The 12,829-nt window shown below is 37.3% G+C and overlaps 1 protein-coding gene across 12 annotated transcripts in view; it reads left to right on the forward strand.

Moving 5' to 3' along the window:
• Positions 1-12,829, forward strand: part of ADAM22 (ADAM metallopeptidase domain 22) — a gene marked incomplete at its 5' end in the record, with an annotated part of 241,786 nt that overhangs the window by 196,178 nt on the left and 32,779 nt on the right. For all 12 annotated transcript variants that reach the window (XM_082662233.1, XM_082662232.1, XM_082662231.1 and 9 more), the window contains 4 exons: positions 1,355-1,460; positions 3,719-3,838; positions 7,577-7,745; positions 10,721-10,835. In XM_082662233.1, the coding sequence (XP_082518359.1) occupies positions 1,355-1,460; positions 3,719-3,838; positions 7,577-7,745; positions 10,721-10,835 (510 nt within the window). The remainder of the gene's footprint in view (positions 1-1,354; positions 1,461-3,718; positions 3,839-7,576; positions 7,746-10,720; positions 10,836-12,829) is intronic.

The raw sequence follows: 12,829 nt of genomic DNA on the forward strand, positions 1-12,829 counted from the left end.
CTAGTGCATGCAGCTTGGAGAATAGAGCAAACCTGGGTTTTAGCTCCTCTTATGCTGCCTTTAGCATCCTTAGGCAAAACCCATCAACCACATGGAATGGACATGGACCCTTGGATAAGAACTGTAGCATTTTAGCTAGAATTGCTTTTTCTTCCTTAACTCTCTTTCTTAAACTCCAGCTGGTTTTCCTAGTTATAGGTGAATTTCTGTTGAGGTATTTCTGCCATATCATAAAGATATTTTAATGTTATTTCTTTCAAAATTCATCAGATTTTCAGGGGGAAACATATAACATTTATATCTAAAACATATTTAACTTGAATGTATATTTAAATGTGATATATTTTCCAGAAGTATTACTGGCCCTTTTGAAAGCAGTTTTTGTTTTAAACTCTTCCGAGAGATGATTTGTATTAGAAAGCAAGCTATAAATATAATGATAATCCTTAATTGTCACAAACAGTGGCTATAATCCTTTTGGGAGGGGAAGTGTATGCTCTCTTTGGAACAACTAGAGAAACATGGGGATGGGAGGAAAATTTAGTTATGTAGGTTTATGCTCTGGACAAAGAAATATGGTTTGTGCTTCTTCCCCTTAAGAAAAATTAGTGGCTGACAGCAAGAAGTAGGAAAAGAAACTACCAATATAATTAGTTTAAAATATATCTATATATACATACCGACAATCATCTTTGAGTAATTTGCAAAAGTCGTTTTGATCTAACTCTTGGATGGCTCCATCTATCAACCTTGGCTTTAGCAAAAATAATCCTGACAAAGATGCTGACATGACTTAAAAATGTGATTTGACTTTCAGAGATTTAACCGGAATTCAAGTTTGTTTAAAAGTAGAGTAACATTTTTCGATAGCTGTTAAGAATTAATAAACAAGGTGGAAATACTGCTGTATCTTGAATCTTTAATTATAGTACATCACTCGTTTAATAAAATTGTCTTTATGATTCATAAAACTTGCTGAGTGAGAAATTCGTGCTTTATATTTGGCACTGAGATTAAAGCATTGAGTATTTATTCAATGAAATATTTGGTAGCATCTTCCCCTAATGACTGGCCAAATTCTGAGGAGTGTTGTTCTTAGAACCTATAGCCTGAGTCCTGTCAAAGATCTAAATAGATTTGTTTTCCAAGTTTCAAAGGAGCAGTTGTGAAAAATGTACCTGAGTGATGGATGCTTTTGATATAGGGAACTCTTGTGAACCATAGCTACAGTTTTTGGAATTGATAACATTGTAGTGAAGGAGAGTCCGTCGTGCGTGTTTTCCCCTTACTGCTGACATGCTGAACAACTCATGTGGTGTATCTCTCACTGATAGAAAACTCTATTCTGCTTCAGAGGTGACAGCATCAGACAAATACTGCTATGAGAAACTGAATATTGAAGGCACCGAGAAGGGTAACTGTGGGAAAGACAAAGACACATGGATACAGTGCAACAAACGGTGAGATGGAGAAATTAGCTAGAGTTTATACCTCAGTTGCAGGCACTACTTTTTGAACGACCAGGACTTTCCTGTTTTCTGCATCCTGTAAAGCATTCTCTTCACCTCATCTCTTCCCACAGTTCCAGCATCACCTTTGCAGAAAGCTCCCAAATCTTAACACGCGTTCTGACCTCTCCCCTAAGGCTCAGGCCATGCCTATAGCTGCCTCAGGACTTTCTCACCTAGAAGGCACCTGTCAGCATCTCAAAGGCAACAAAAATGAAAGCCAACAGAATATGTCCTCAGTGCTGGTAGATTGAATTAACTGGCTCTGACTTTTATAAAGGCCTATTTTGCCAAAGGTCTTAATATCTCACTGTCCTTCTGTCTAGAAGCCTCAGGGTGATCCCTGATGCCACCTGCCCTCTGGCTCCTTGTCCAAATGCCCAGTCATGTTCATTATTCTCTTTTACTCCTCTACCCTTTGTCTTTAATTCATCCCTTCATTTCTACTTCTATTGTATTACCCCAACTAAGACCTATATCAACCCTACAACTATTACAACAGCCTGTTACTAGTTTTCAATGCCAGCAGTCTCTAGCATGCTCCCATCAGAATAATCTTTTCCTGAATCTTTTTGACCATGTCAAAAATTCTTTGTTCAAATTTCACTGGTTCCACATACCTAATTAATAGTAAGAATAATACCCAACATCTATTGAATGCGCACTATGCGTTAAGCACTGTATTACACTTTACATAAGCTATATCATCTAATCTTTATGGCAGTTTGCCCTGTTTTATGGAGGAGAAAACTGAGACACAGTTAATTAATTTGACCAAGGTCATGTAACTAGGATATAACAGAAGCAGAATTAGAATTCCAGCAGTCTGATTTTAGAGCTCCCTCTTAACCACTTTGCTGAATGTCGTACTGTCTTGCTTAACAAACAAAATCGAACCTTAGCTTGGCTCTGTACCTCTTCCTCAATTTGGCCCCAACCTACATATTTTGTTTTTTCTGCTCTTCCAAAGTCTAGCAAACCTGGCTATTTCTAATACATTTTATTGTCCTACCTCCACGCCTGTGTGTGTGCTATTCATTCCTTAGGAAGCACCCTGTATACTCACTCCTTTATCAGCCAAAAATTTAGCCATCCTCAAAGTCCCGCTTGGACAATGCTCTCTCTGTAAATTATTTCTGGATTTACTCTGAAAATAAATCCTCTCCCTATTCTCCACTGAACTCCCACAGCCCTTTGTACTATTTTTATGGCCCTTTTTGCCAACTCTATGTTTTATAATTGTTTAATGTATATGATTCTCTTCTCATGCAGAGTATAATTTCCTTGGGGATAAAAATCATGTCTAATTTTTTTATATATCCTAAAGTATTTAGTAAACTCCAACAAAAAAATGTTCAGTGCATATCTCTTCTATGTTAAGAAAGCATTTTCATTTATGATAGATATAATAAAATGACATAACTTTAAAAAAAATTTTTCAAGAATGAAATAATACATATTTTTCTGTGTTGGTGATAGATACAAGTCTTAATTTTTCTCTTTTTCTATCTGATAAAGCCTAATATTTCCATATATAGTCTTGCTGGCCTGCTAATCAGTCTTTGTAAGATATTTATTAGAACATGTGTTTATCATTATTCTATTAACAATTAAAATGTGTTAAATATAGAGAATAAGTAAGATAGTATTTAGCACAAATGAAAATATTTTACAAGTTAAACTAGAATTGTATGTGATAGCTGGGGGAGTAGTGACATATATTGAAAAAGGGATCATGAGCCTATGTTGTTGAGAATCTACAAAGTATATGAAATGTGTAATCTCTTCTTTAATTCTGGTGCCACAGGTTGAAGAAAGCACTGTATTCTAAAAGAATACTCATCCAAAGATCATTCATTCACTTATCAAATATTTTTATAAATGTTTTAGTATATCCAGTGATGTGTTATGGGGAAAGAGATTTGGATATAAAAAAAGTCTATTTCATGGGTAATTTCCTTTAGATAAATACTAAATGGACAATAAAGGAAAGGCTAGAACACAGTTGGGATTTTGGTGCACCAACAAGAGTTTCAGAGAAGACACTTCTTAAAGCAGGGGTAAACTAATTTGATCTCATTTTATTTTGCTTATAATTGGAGGAAATAGTATAGTTGATAAAAAACAAATGCTAAAATTAGATAAGGTTATTGTTCTAACTGTCTTTGGAGAAAGAAGTAAAGTAAATACTTCATACTTTTTTGACACAGGGATGTGCTTTGTGGTTACCTTTTGTGTACGAACATTGGTAATATCCCGAGGCTTGGAGAACTCGATGGTGAAATCACATCTACTTTAGTTGTACAGCAGGCAAGAACATTAAACTGCAGGTAATGGTCTAACCATTCTATGAGAACATTAGTCATCTTATTTCCCAGGAATGTAGCTTAGGATTGCTTCTGTTTTCAGTCCATGTGTATGTTAGTAAGATGAAATGGACTCTAGTCCATAGAGGTGATTAAGGAAATCCTGACAGAAAAGATATGAAAAGAAGAGAATTAGTTGACTGCAGAATGTTATATGGTGGCTAGAGTTATGTTTAATTGGTCAGTAAAATCTTTCAGGGTTTAGTTTGCATTTCATTCTTACTAAGGGAAATGAAAGAGGATTTCTGGGTAAAATCAGTAGATTAAATATATGCATCTTCTTTTGCTCCCTTCTGAAATCCCACTAAAATGACACCAAATGGATCTTTTTTAGAATTCATTTATCCACAGGGAAGCAGAGAAAGGGAGGGGAAACAACAGCAACAAAATTTTGGAATGTGGAGAGCAAATGGATGTGTGGTAGATGATTATCAAAACTAAGAAAGACAAATATACGATATCGCTTATATGTGGAATCTAAAAAAAGGGTACAAATGAACTTATTTGCAAAACAGAAGTAGAGTCACAGATGTAGAAAACAAACTTATGGTTACCAGGGGGTAAGAGGGATAAATTGGGAGATTGGAGTTGACATATACATGCTACTATATATAAAAAATAGAGGGCTTCCCTGGTGGCGCAGTGGTTGGGAGTCCGCCTGCTTATGCAGGGGACACGGGTTCGTGCCCCGGTCCGGGAGGATCCCACATGCCGCGGAGCAGCTGGACCTGTGAGCCATGGCCACTGAGCCTGTGTGTCTGGAGCCTGTGCTCCACAACAGGAGAGGCTGCAACAGTGAGAGGCCTGCGTACCGCCAAAAAAAAAAAAAAAAAAAAAAAAATAGAGAACTAATAAGAACCTACTATATAGCACAGAGAACTCTACTCAATACTCTGTAATGGCCCATATGGGAAAAGAATCTAAAAAAGAGTGGATATATGTATAACTGATTCACTTTGCTGTACACTAACACAACATTGTAAATCAACTGTACACCAATTAAAAATAAAATAAAATAGATAAACAACAAACAAACAAACAAAAACTAAGAAAGCTGAAGTCCTAAGTCAGTAATGGGGAAAACCAAGAAATGACCCAATACATACTGTCAGTCCCGAAAAGCTCAAAAATGGGCAGTGTCATCTTCTTCTGGAAGAGGGAGTAAACGAGTTGGAGATTGGGAAAGGATCTAAAATAAAGAAGATAGGTGAAGTCTGTTAGAGAAGCTGCTAGATCCACAGATTGCTTCCCTGACTCAGCTAAACTGGGGATTGCTCACCCTCCCATGAAAGATTTGAGCGTTACAGTCTGCAAAAAATAAAACAGAAGGTTTCCAAACTGAAGGACAGCAGGAAATATCAATATCAGATTTGTATAGAAGTGGTCCAGCCTCATTGGTATTCAGTCAGAAAGTCCTAGAATTTCTAATCATCTGTCTGGTTCCCCAACTCAAATATGAGCAGATTATCAGATTTGTGAAGAAAGACTCTAACATGAAAAAAGAGAGAGAGAGGGAGAGAAACCGACAACAGAAAATACAGCAACCAGCTATCAACATTTATCAGAGATAAGACATTTCTATCATGAAACAAGAATAGAGTGCTATTTTTAAAAATGAGGAACATTAAGAAAAGAAAAGAAAGGCTGTTGGAAATTAAAAACACGATGGCAGAAATTAAATTTAATAGTTGAAATTATCTCCCAGAAAATAGGGCAAAGAGGCAAAGAAAGGGAACATAGAGCAAAGCTCCCCATTTTGGAATGGAAATAATAAAGAACAGAGAAAACAGCAGGGAGGAAATTAGCAATGAGTACCTCCAAGAGAATTATCTAGAACTGCTGGACTTGAATTTCCATATTGCCAGGCTCACCAAGTGCAAGGTGCAATGAGCGAAATTAGAGACACATCAAAACTTATCGTTAGGAAATTTCAGAACCTTAGGACAAAGAAAAAGATCCCAACTGTTTCCAGAGAGGAAAGAAAGAAAGGATCAGACATTAGAATGGTTTAGGGTCTATCAACAAGAGCCCTGGGATCCAGAAGACAATGGAGAAAATGATTTCCAAACTAGAATTCTGTACCCAGGCAAAATATGAATCAAGTGTGAGGGTAGAAAATAAAGTCACATTTAAATACGCAAGTTTCCCCTGAGTTTACTCCCCTATGTCCTTTCTCAGGAAGCTATTAGAAATTGTGCTGCACAAAATGAAGAAGTAAACTAAGAAAGAAACACAGGGAATTTAGGAAACAAGATACTCACCATGGAGAGAGATATGGCAATCCTCCAATGAATCGTGAGGGGAAATCCAAGATGTCCAGCTCTGAACCATTTACAGGAGCGGAGCCAACCAAATCAGATAGGAGCAGAGGAAACTTCAGGTGGAAACTCCAGGAGAGATTATTTCAGGAAGGTGAACTGATGTTCAGACACATCTTAAGTGGAGATTTTGATAGCAGAATTGGACTAGTTTTGAGGTAGTGATACTTCAACAAACAAATAAGAGACTTGCTAATCTGAGGGAAAACAAAAAAGTTGTACAAGGAAAAGAAAGGGGTTTAATTATGGCGTACTATATCACTCAACTAAATAACATTTACATAATCATAATAATGCACAATTTGTTATTGATTTAACTATCGATCAACAAAATATGTGATAGAAGGTAGGGGAGAGAAGAATTCTCAAATTCCATAGAGGGAAGTCAATTGATAATACTTAAAATGGAAAAATTAAAAATAGTGATACAAACTCATTATTTAAAGATATGTACATAAAAAACAAATGAGTCAATTAAGAGTAGAAACTGGTTTCCTTCAGGGAGGGAAATACGGAGCAGTAGGGGGCAGTGGATCACTTTATTGCATTTTAAAAACCAATTTGTCTCCATGTGCATGCATAATTTTGCTAAAAATAAAAAGAATGGAGATTTTTATAGTAGCACTGACATGGTACCATATGCATAAATTGATTATGAATATACATTTTCATTTCCCATCCTGTTTATTTATTTTTATCCTGTTTATTTTTTTTTCCTGTATATGTGGGCTTGCTATTTTAAATAGCTGTTGCAGTAGTATAGTCTTCTCAAATATACAGTTGATCCTTGAACAACACTGGTTTGAACTATGAGGGTCCACTTTTACGTGGATTTTTTTCAATAAATATGTGCTACAGCACTACACAACTCCCCATTGGTTGAATCTGTGGACGTGGAACTTGGATTTCCGACTGCGGGGGGGGGTGGCACTCCGAAACCCCACCTGTTCAAAGGTCAGCTGTAATTTGTTAATAGAACAATCTTTTTTGGGAAATGTAAACCCAAACCAAAAATTCTCATCCTTGTTTGAAATATATTTGACATCTTAAAACCTACTTATTAAGTCAAATGCTAGTAATAATGGCTTACTTGACTTGTACGTGATAGCCAAGGCAAAATGATAAAACCATTTCAATTCAGGCCCTTGTTATAATAATTATGTTTAAATCTTAAGATATATCAATATCTCTGAAAGGAATTAGATCAAAAGATTCAATTTCTGTCTCCATTTAAAGGTTGAAAATGTTTATGCTACTGTTTTTTATTAGTAATAAAGAGAAAATAGAGAAAGTGATATTGCCTACTTTTAAGTTTTTAAGCATGTTCTCAAGATAAATGAATTCACGGAATCCCATTTTCTTTTTGCTCTCCATTTATTTTTAGTGGTGGGCATGTTAAGCTTGACGAAGATGTAGACCTTGGCTATGTGGAAGATGGGACACCTTGTGGTCCCCAAATGATGTGCTTAGAACACAGGTGTCTTCCTGTGGCTTCCTTCAACTTTAGTACTTGTTTAAGCACTAAAGAAGGCACTGTTTGTTCAGGAAATGGAGTAAGTATTCAGTACCTCACCATGGGGAACTATTCAGTCCTTTTATATCACAGAAACAGACAAGACCCTAAACTGCTTATTTCTGTAATGATCGAAAACATGCTTGTCCATGTTTCTCTAGCTGGTATGTGAACCGTCATGTGGTCATAGTCATTTGAATATGTCTGCCGTGTAATCTGTGAAAGCCTGGGGATATGAAAAACTTTAATGTTCCTGACCAAATTCTTCCATCTTCCTCTCCTATTAGGTTAAATTGATCTTTAATATAATGCTAGTTTTCTACAAGTGACTTAGGAGACAAATTTTAACAAACTATAATGGGATAAAAAAGGGAGTGCAAAGCAGGGGCAATGGCCACAATATTTAACAACTGGTATGATCCAGGCACTGACTGGTTAGAACAGACCATAAGTAACTGCCTTGGCCACAACAGTAGGTACCTGCTGAGGATAACTTCTAGAAATAGAAGCAGAATAATTAAGGAAATGTTTCTCAGAAATATATGGAAAGAATGGTGGTATTTAAAAGACCAAATTCTATATGTTAAGTCATATATCTGATAATGTAGGTCCTATATAAGTAAATTTATAGGTTAAATAAACATGCTCTATTAGTGATTCCAGTTTTGACATTTTCAGTTAGGAATTCGTACACTAACGAAAACTTCCTCTTCTTTTTCTTTTGGCATGTGCTATGATTTTTTTTATTCTCCTTCTGGATTCTTTGCTTAAACTGGTTATACTATCCAGTTGAGGTAAAGGACCCCTGTCCTGGAATTGTAAGCCTTCAATCCTGGTCATTCCATGTATATCCCTAAGGGATATGCCAAGAATTTCCTTAGGGAGGTATTAGTAATTGTTACTTTTTGCCAAAGGATAGGGATTCTGATGGCACAGGAGAATAGAGAAGACATGTAGTAAGTTGTTCTGCTCCTATAAAGAGATCTGCTAAGTCTTCTTTCCTTAATAATGAAGAGGATGCTAGGGAGAGATGCTTTTTGGGGGGATGGGAGAAAAGAATAATGGAATTCTTTCTTGATCATTATGCTAATGAATAACTGTATCTTATTCATCTAGAAGTCCTGAGTGTGAAACACAGTTGTGTCAATTAACTATTTGTTTAAGGAATGAGTAAATGAGTGATAGACACAAGTAAATCAGGTGGCAAAGAGCATCCAATAATTTTTAATAATTATGCATAATTATTATAAAGGTTATATTCTATGTATTTTTAATATAACTGTATATGTGACAGAAATTAAAATGAGAAATACAGTAGATATTCTCTATATAGTATACATCAGGTAGGTTAAGAGTATGGGCTTGGAATCAGTCTGAGTTTAAATCCCAGCTCTACTCCTTACTAACTGGGTGAGATTGGGCAAACTACTTAGCCTCTCTGTGACTCACTTTCTTCCTCTGTAAAATGGGAATAATAATATTGCCTAGTTTACAGGATTGTTGTGAAGAACCAATGAATTAACACCTGTAACTTATATGTAATACTTAAAACGATCCTTGTGACATAGTGAGTGTCCAATAACATTAGCTATGACGGGGTTTATTATGATCATTGTACATCGGTGTCACTGTTCTCGTCACTATGTCACTGGTGCTGTTGTATGATATGGAAACATACTTGGAGAAACCAGTTGGCCTCGTTATGGTCTGTTGAAAAGATAGTGGTGAAGTGGGGTCTCAAACCCAGGCCTTTTTTTTTCTTCCTGCATGTTTGTTAATCTGCAGAAATTTGCTAATCTGAATTAATTTGAAATCTGCACTTTGTTAATCATATTTTATAGTTACATTTAGATCTGCATGTATGTTGTCTTCTGGCAAATTCAAGCAGACAAAAGACAAACCTATCCAGTCAAAATCTGTCTCCTGAAGCGCTTCTCTGATCTTAACCCTAACTGAATTCTCTCCTACTTCCCACTCCTTTCAAAGTTGCTTTAAATCATAGGATCTTAGGTATAGATTCTGTTTCCTGGCTATATAAATGAAGACATTATTGTCTGATAATTTTTAAAAATTTGGTGCCATTTTATGTGAATTTTTTCCCTAGGTTCTGTTTGAGGGAATTCTCAGTTTCCATGACCCTGAGGTAGCTAATCTCTAGAGCTTGGGCTGAGGTGCCCAGGTTACGGTTTGTGAAGCTTTCTTCTCAGACCACTACAAAGCCTCAGGCCTCCCCTCTTCTTTGTCAGATTTCTCTTTATCTCATCTGCTTCCTAAAAGATGAATAAAATTTTGGTATAAAGATCCTTTCTTTAGAAGAAAGAAAACTTTAGGGACTTCCCTGGTGGTGCAGTGGTTAAGAATACGCCTGCTGGTGCAGGGGACACAGGTTCAAACCCTGGTCCGGGAAAATCCCACATGCCGTGGAGCAGCTAGGCCCATGCACCACAACTGCTGAGCCCACACGCCGCAACTACTGAAGCCCATGCGCCTAGAGCCGGTGCTCCACAACAAGAGAAGCCACCTCAATGAGACGCCTGCACACCGCAACAAGGAGCAGCCCCCACTCGCCGCAACTAGAGAGAAGCCCGCGTGCAGCAACAAAGACCCAACGCAGCCAAAAATAAATAAATTTATTTTAAAAGAAGAAGAAGAAGAAGAAAGAAACCTTTGTATTGGATAATTGGCAAATGATTATAATTCTGCTTAGTTTTTTAAATCTCCCTCATAAAATTTGAGTTAATGAAATTCAAACCAATCATTTCATTGATTTTTGTTTTAGACGTATAAATTCACTCCTCTGTTAAAATTCACTGTTCCCTCTGGGTCAACTGTTGATCTCTAGAAAATATTTTTTTAAGTACTTGAGTAAGATATAAAGTAGTAGTAGGAAGAAAGTACCAATAAATTTTCAGGCCCATCAAATTCTAGGCATATAATAATTAGAAATTAATGTTTATTTTTCATGCCTCTGCACCAGAGACTTGGCATTGACTCTAGATTGATTTTGGATTTCAGGTTTGCAGTAATGAGCTGAAGTGTGTGTGTAACAGACACTGGGTAGGTGAGGACTGCAGCACTTACTTCCCTTACAATGATGATGCAAAGGCTGGCATTACTCTGTCTGGCAATGGTAGGTACTTAATTTGGTCCCATTATGTTGTCGTTATGCACAAGGAAGGAGAAAACTGCCCTTCTGAAAGTTTCATTTCGATTATTCTTATATAACTCAAATATAAGTTAAATCCACATAATAATGAATTACAATATACGCTTGGGGCCCATATTATGAAACTGATTGTTTCCATTAACTTGTAATGATATGAAATATTGGATATAACTTAGTCACCTGATTTAGCTGGATCTTGTCCTATATCAGACGGAGATTTTCCAAGTATTGTACTCATTTGGTGCTGACAACAAACCCTACCATTTCTTTTCAATGAAGAAAGTAGTCAAAATCCTTAAGTGTCTGATTTTATATTTTATATATTTTATATGTTTATATATTGGGACTGAATAAATGAGGAAAAATTGGAATTGATTTTAAAATATTTTGTTGACTTTAATATTCTTTCTTAAAGAACCTCATCTATATTCAACTCCCGTTCTGTAGCCTGAACTGTAGGTAATTCTAGAAGTAGTAACCTTGGCCAAGGTGCCTGGAAGGGGTTCGACATGTGTAACAAACAGTGGGTGCAGTTCTAAAAGCTAGAGTGGCCCAAATGGAGAAGTAGAAATTAAATGCAGATAGATACCTTGGAGATGAATGTCCCCTTTTAAACTGTTTTTATCATTTCGTTATTGAGTATTCTTCTGCATAAAATAATGCTGAAATCCTGGCGTCCATTCACCTCCAAAGAATGAGAAAATGATTATTTTCATTCTAATCATCCATACAGGTTACACATCTTAGCCAATGTGACTTTAATAATGAAACTCACAGAATGATTAGGGGTTTGGCATCCTCAGTCTTAGCAATAGTAGTGTGGTTCCAGCAGTTAAAACAGAGATGAAGCTATTCACGTCCGTGGATTTAAGTAACTCGTCAAAAGTCATACCATTGCTTAGAAGTAATCAGGAATAGCATTCAGGTTTATTGATCCCTGTTAAATCCCTGGAAGGAAAGGAAGGGTACACAGATAGGCTAGGTCTTAGAGTAGGAAAATCCCAATGTCCCGGGGTGCATCTGTACCCACCCATCCCACAGAAGACCTGGGCAGAGTGGAGTTGGCCAGTCTCCTAGATGCCCGAGCCATGCTATCCCCCGTGACTACTGAGGGCTCCCAGATAGAGAGGCTGCCATTTCTGTCATGGGGAATTGGAATCTGCTCCAGTCACCCATGATTACTGACCTTTGATGTCCAGAAGGACTCCTCAGGAGTGCAGCAGACAATGAGATGTATGAGCTGCTCTGGGTGAGAGCCCTGAAATTTAACATGGGGTATAAGTCATTGTCAGCAAAACCGGTCTCATGGTATCAGAGCCAGGCCTTTTCTGCTCTTGGGCTCTCACTTGCACTTATTGTCCAGGCCTTTGACTCACTGGGCCGCTCTCACTGCTGTGATCCCTTAAAGATTGCAGCGCAGCCTGCCTGACAGTGGTTGCTGCCAGACACAACAGTGCCATTGCCCAGTCCTGAGCCCCAGCCCTGCCCTGGCCTCCTGTTAGTCTGGTGTAGCCTCGCTCTCACACCTCGCCAGCACCAACCTCCAGCTCACCAGACTCTATCTTACCTTTGGTTTTTCCTTCTCTAGGATGCCACAGCCATTACTGTCAAGACTGGGAACTACAGTCTTCTATCATCTACACCACCTGATCCCTGATTCTGTTCATCTGTAGGCATGTTTTCCCCCTCTAGAAGCTTATATTTACGTAGACAAAATATCACACAAAATAAGGACCTTACACTGGTTGTCAAAATGGAGTGATAGGAACAACAGCATTTCTAGAATTTCTGAGAAAGAGGTCAGGGTCAAAAAGAACATGGATTTCTAAATATTCCTCCCCAGAGGATGCTACGCTATATGGTGATACAGTAGTATCACCCCTCCTTTCTTCCCCTTAACTTTACTCTTCTTTCTTTTAGTTCAATGACCTTATTATATTTTCCAGAAAAATACATGG

The sequence above is a fragment of the Grampus griseus genome (genome assembly GCF_964374135.1).
Source record: "Grampus griseus genome assembly, chromosome: 9".
NCBI lineage: Eukaryota > Metazoa > Chordata > Mammalia > Artiodactyla > Delphinidae > Grampus > Grampus griseus.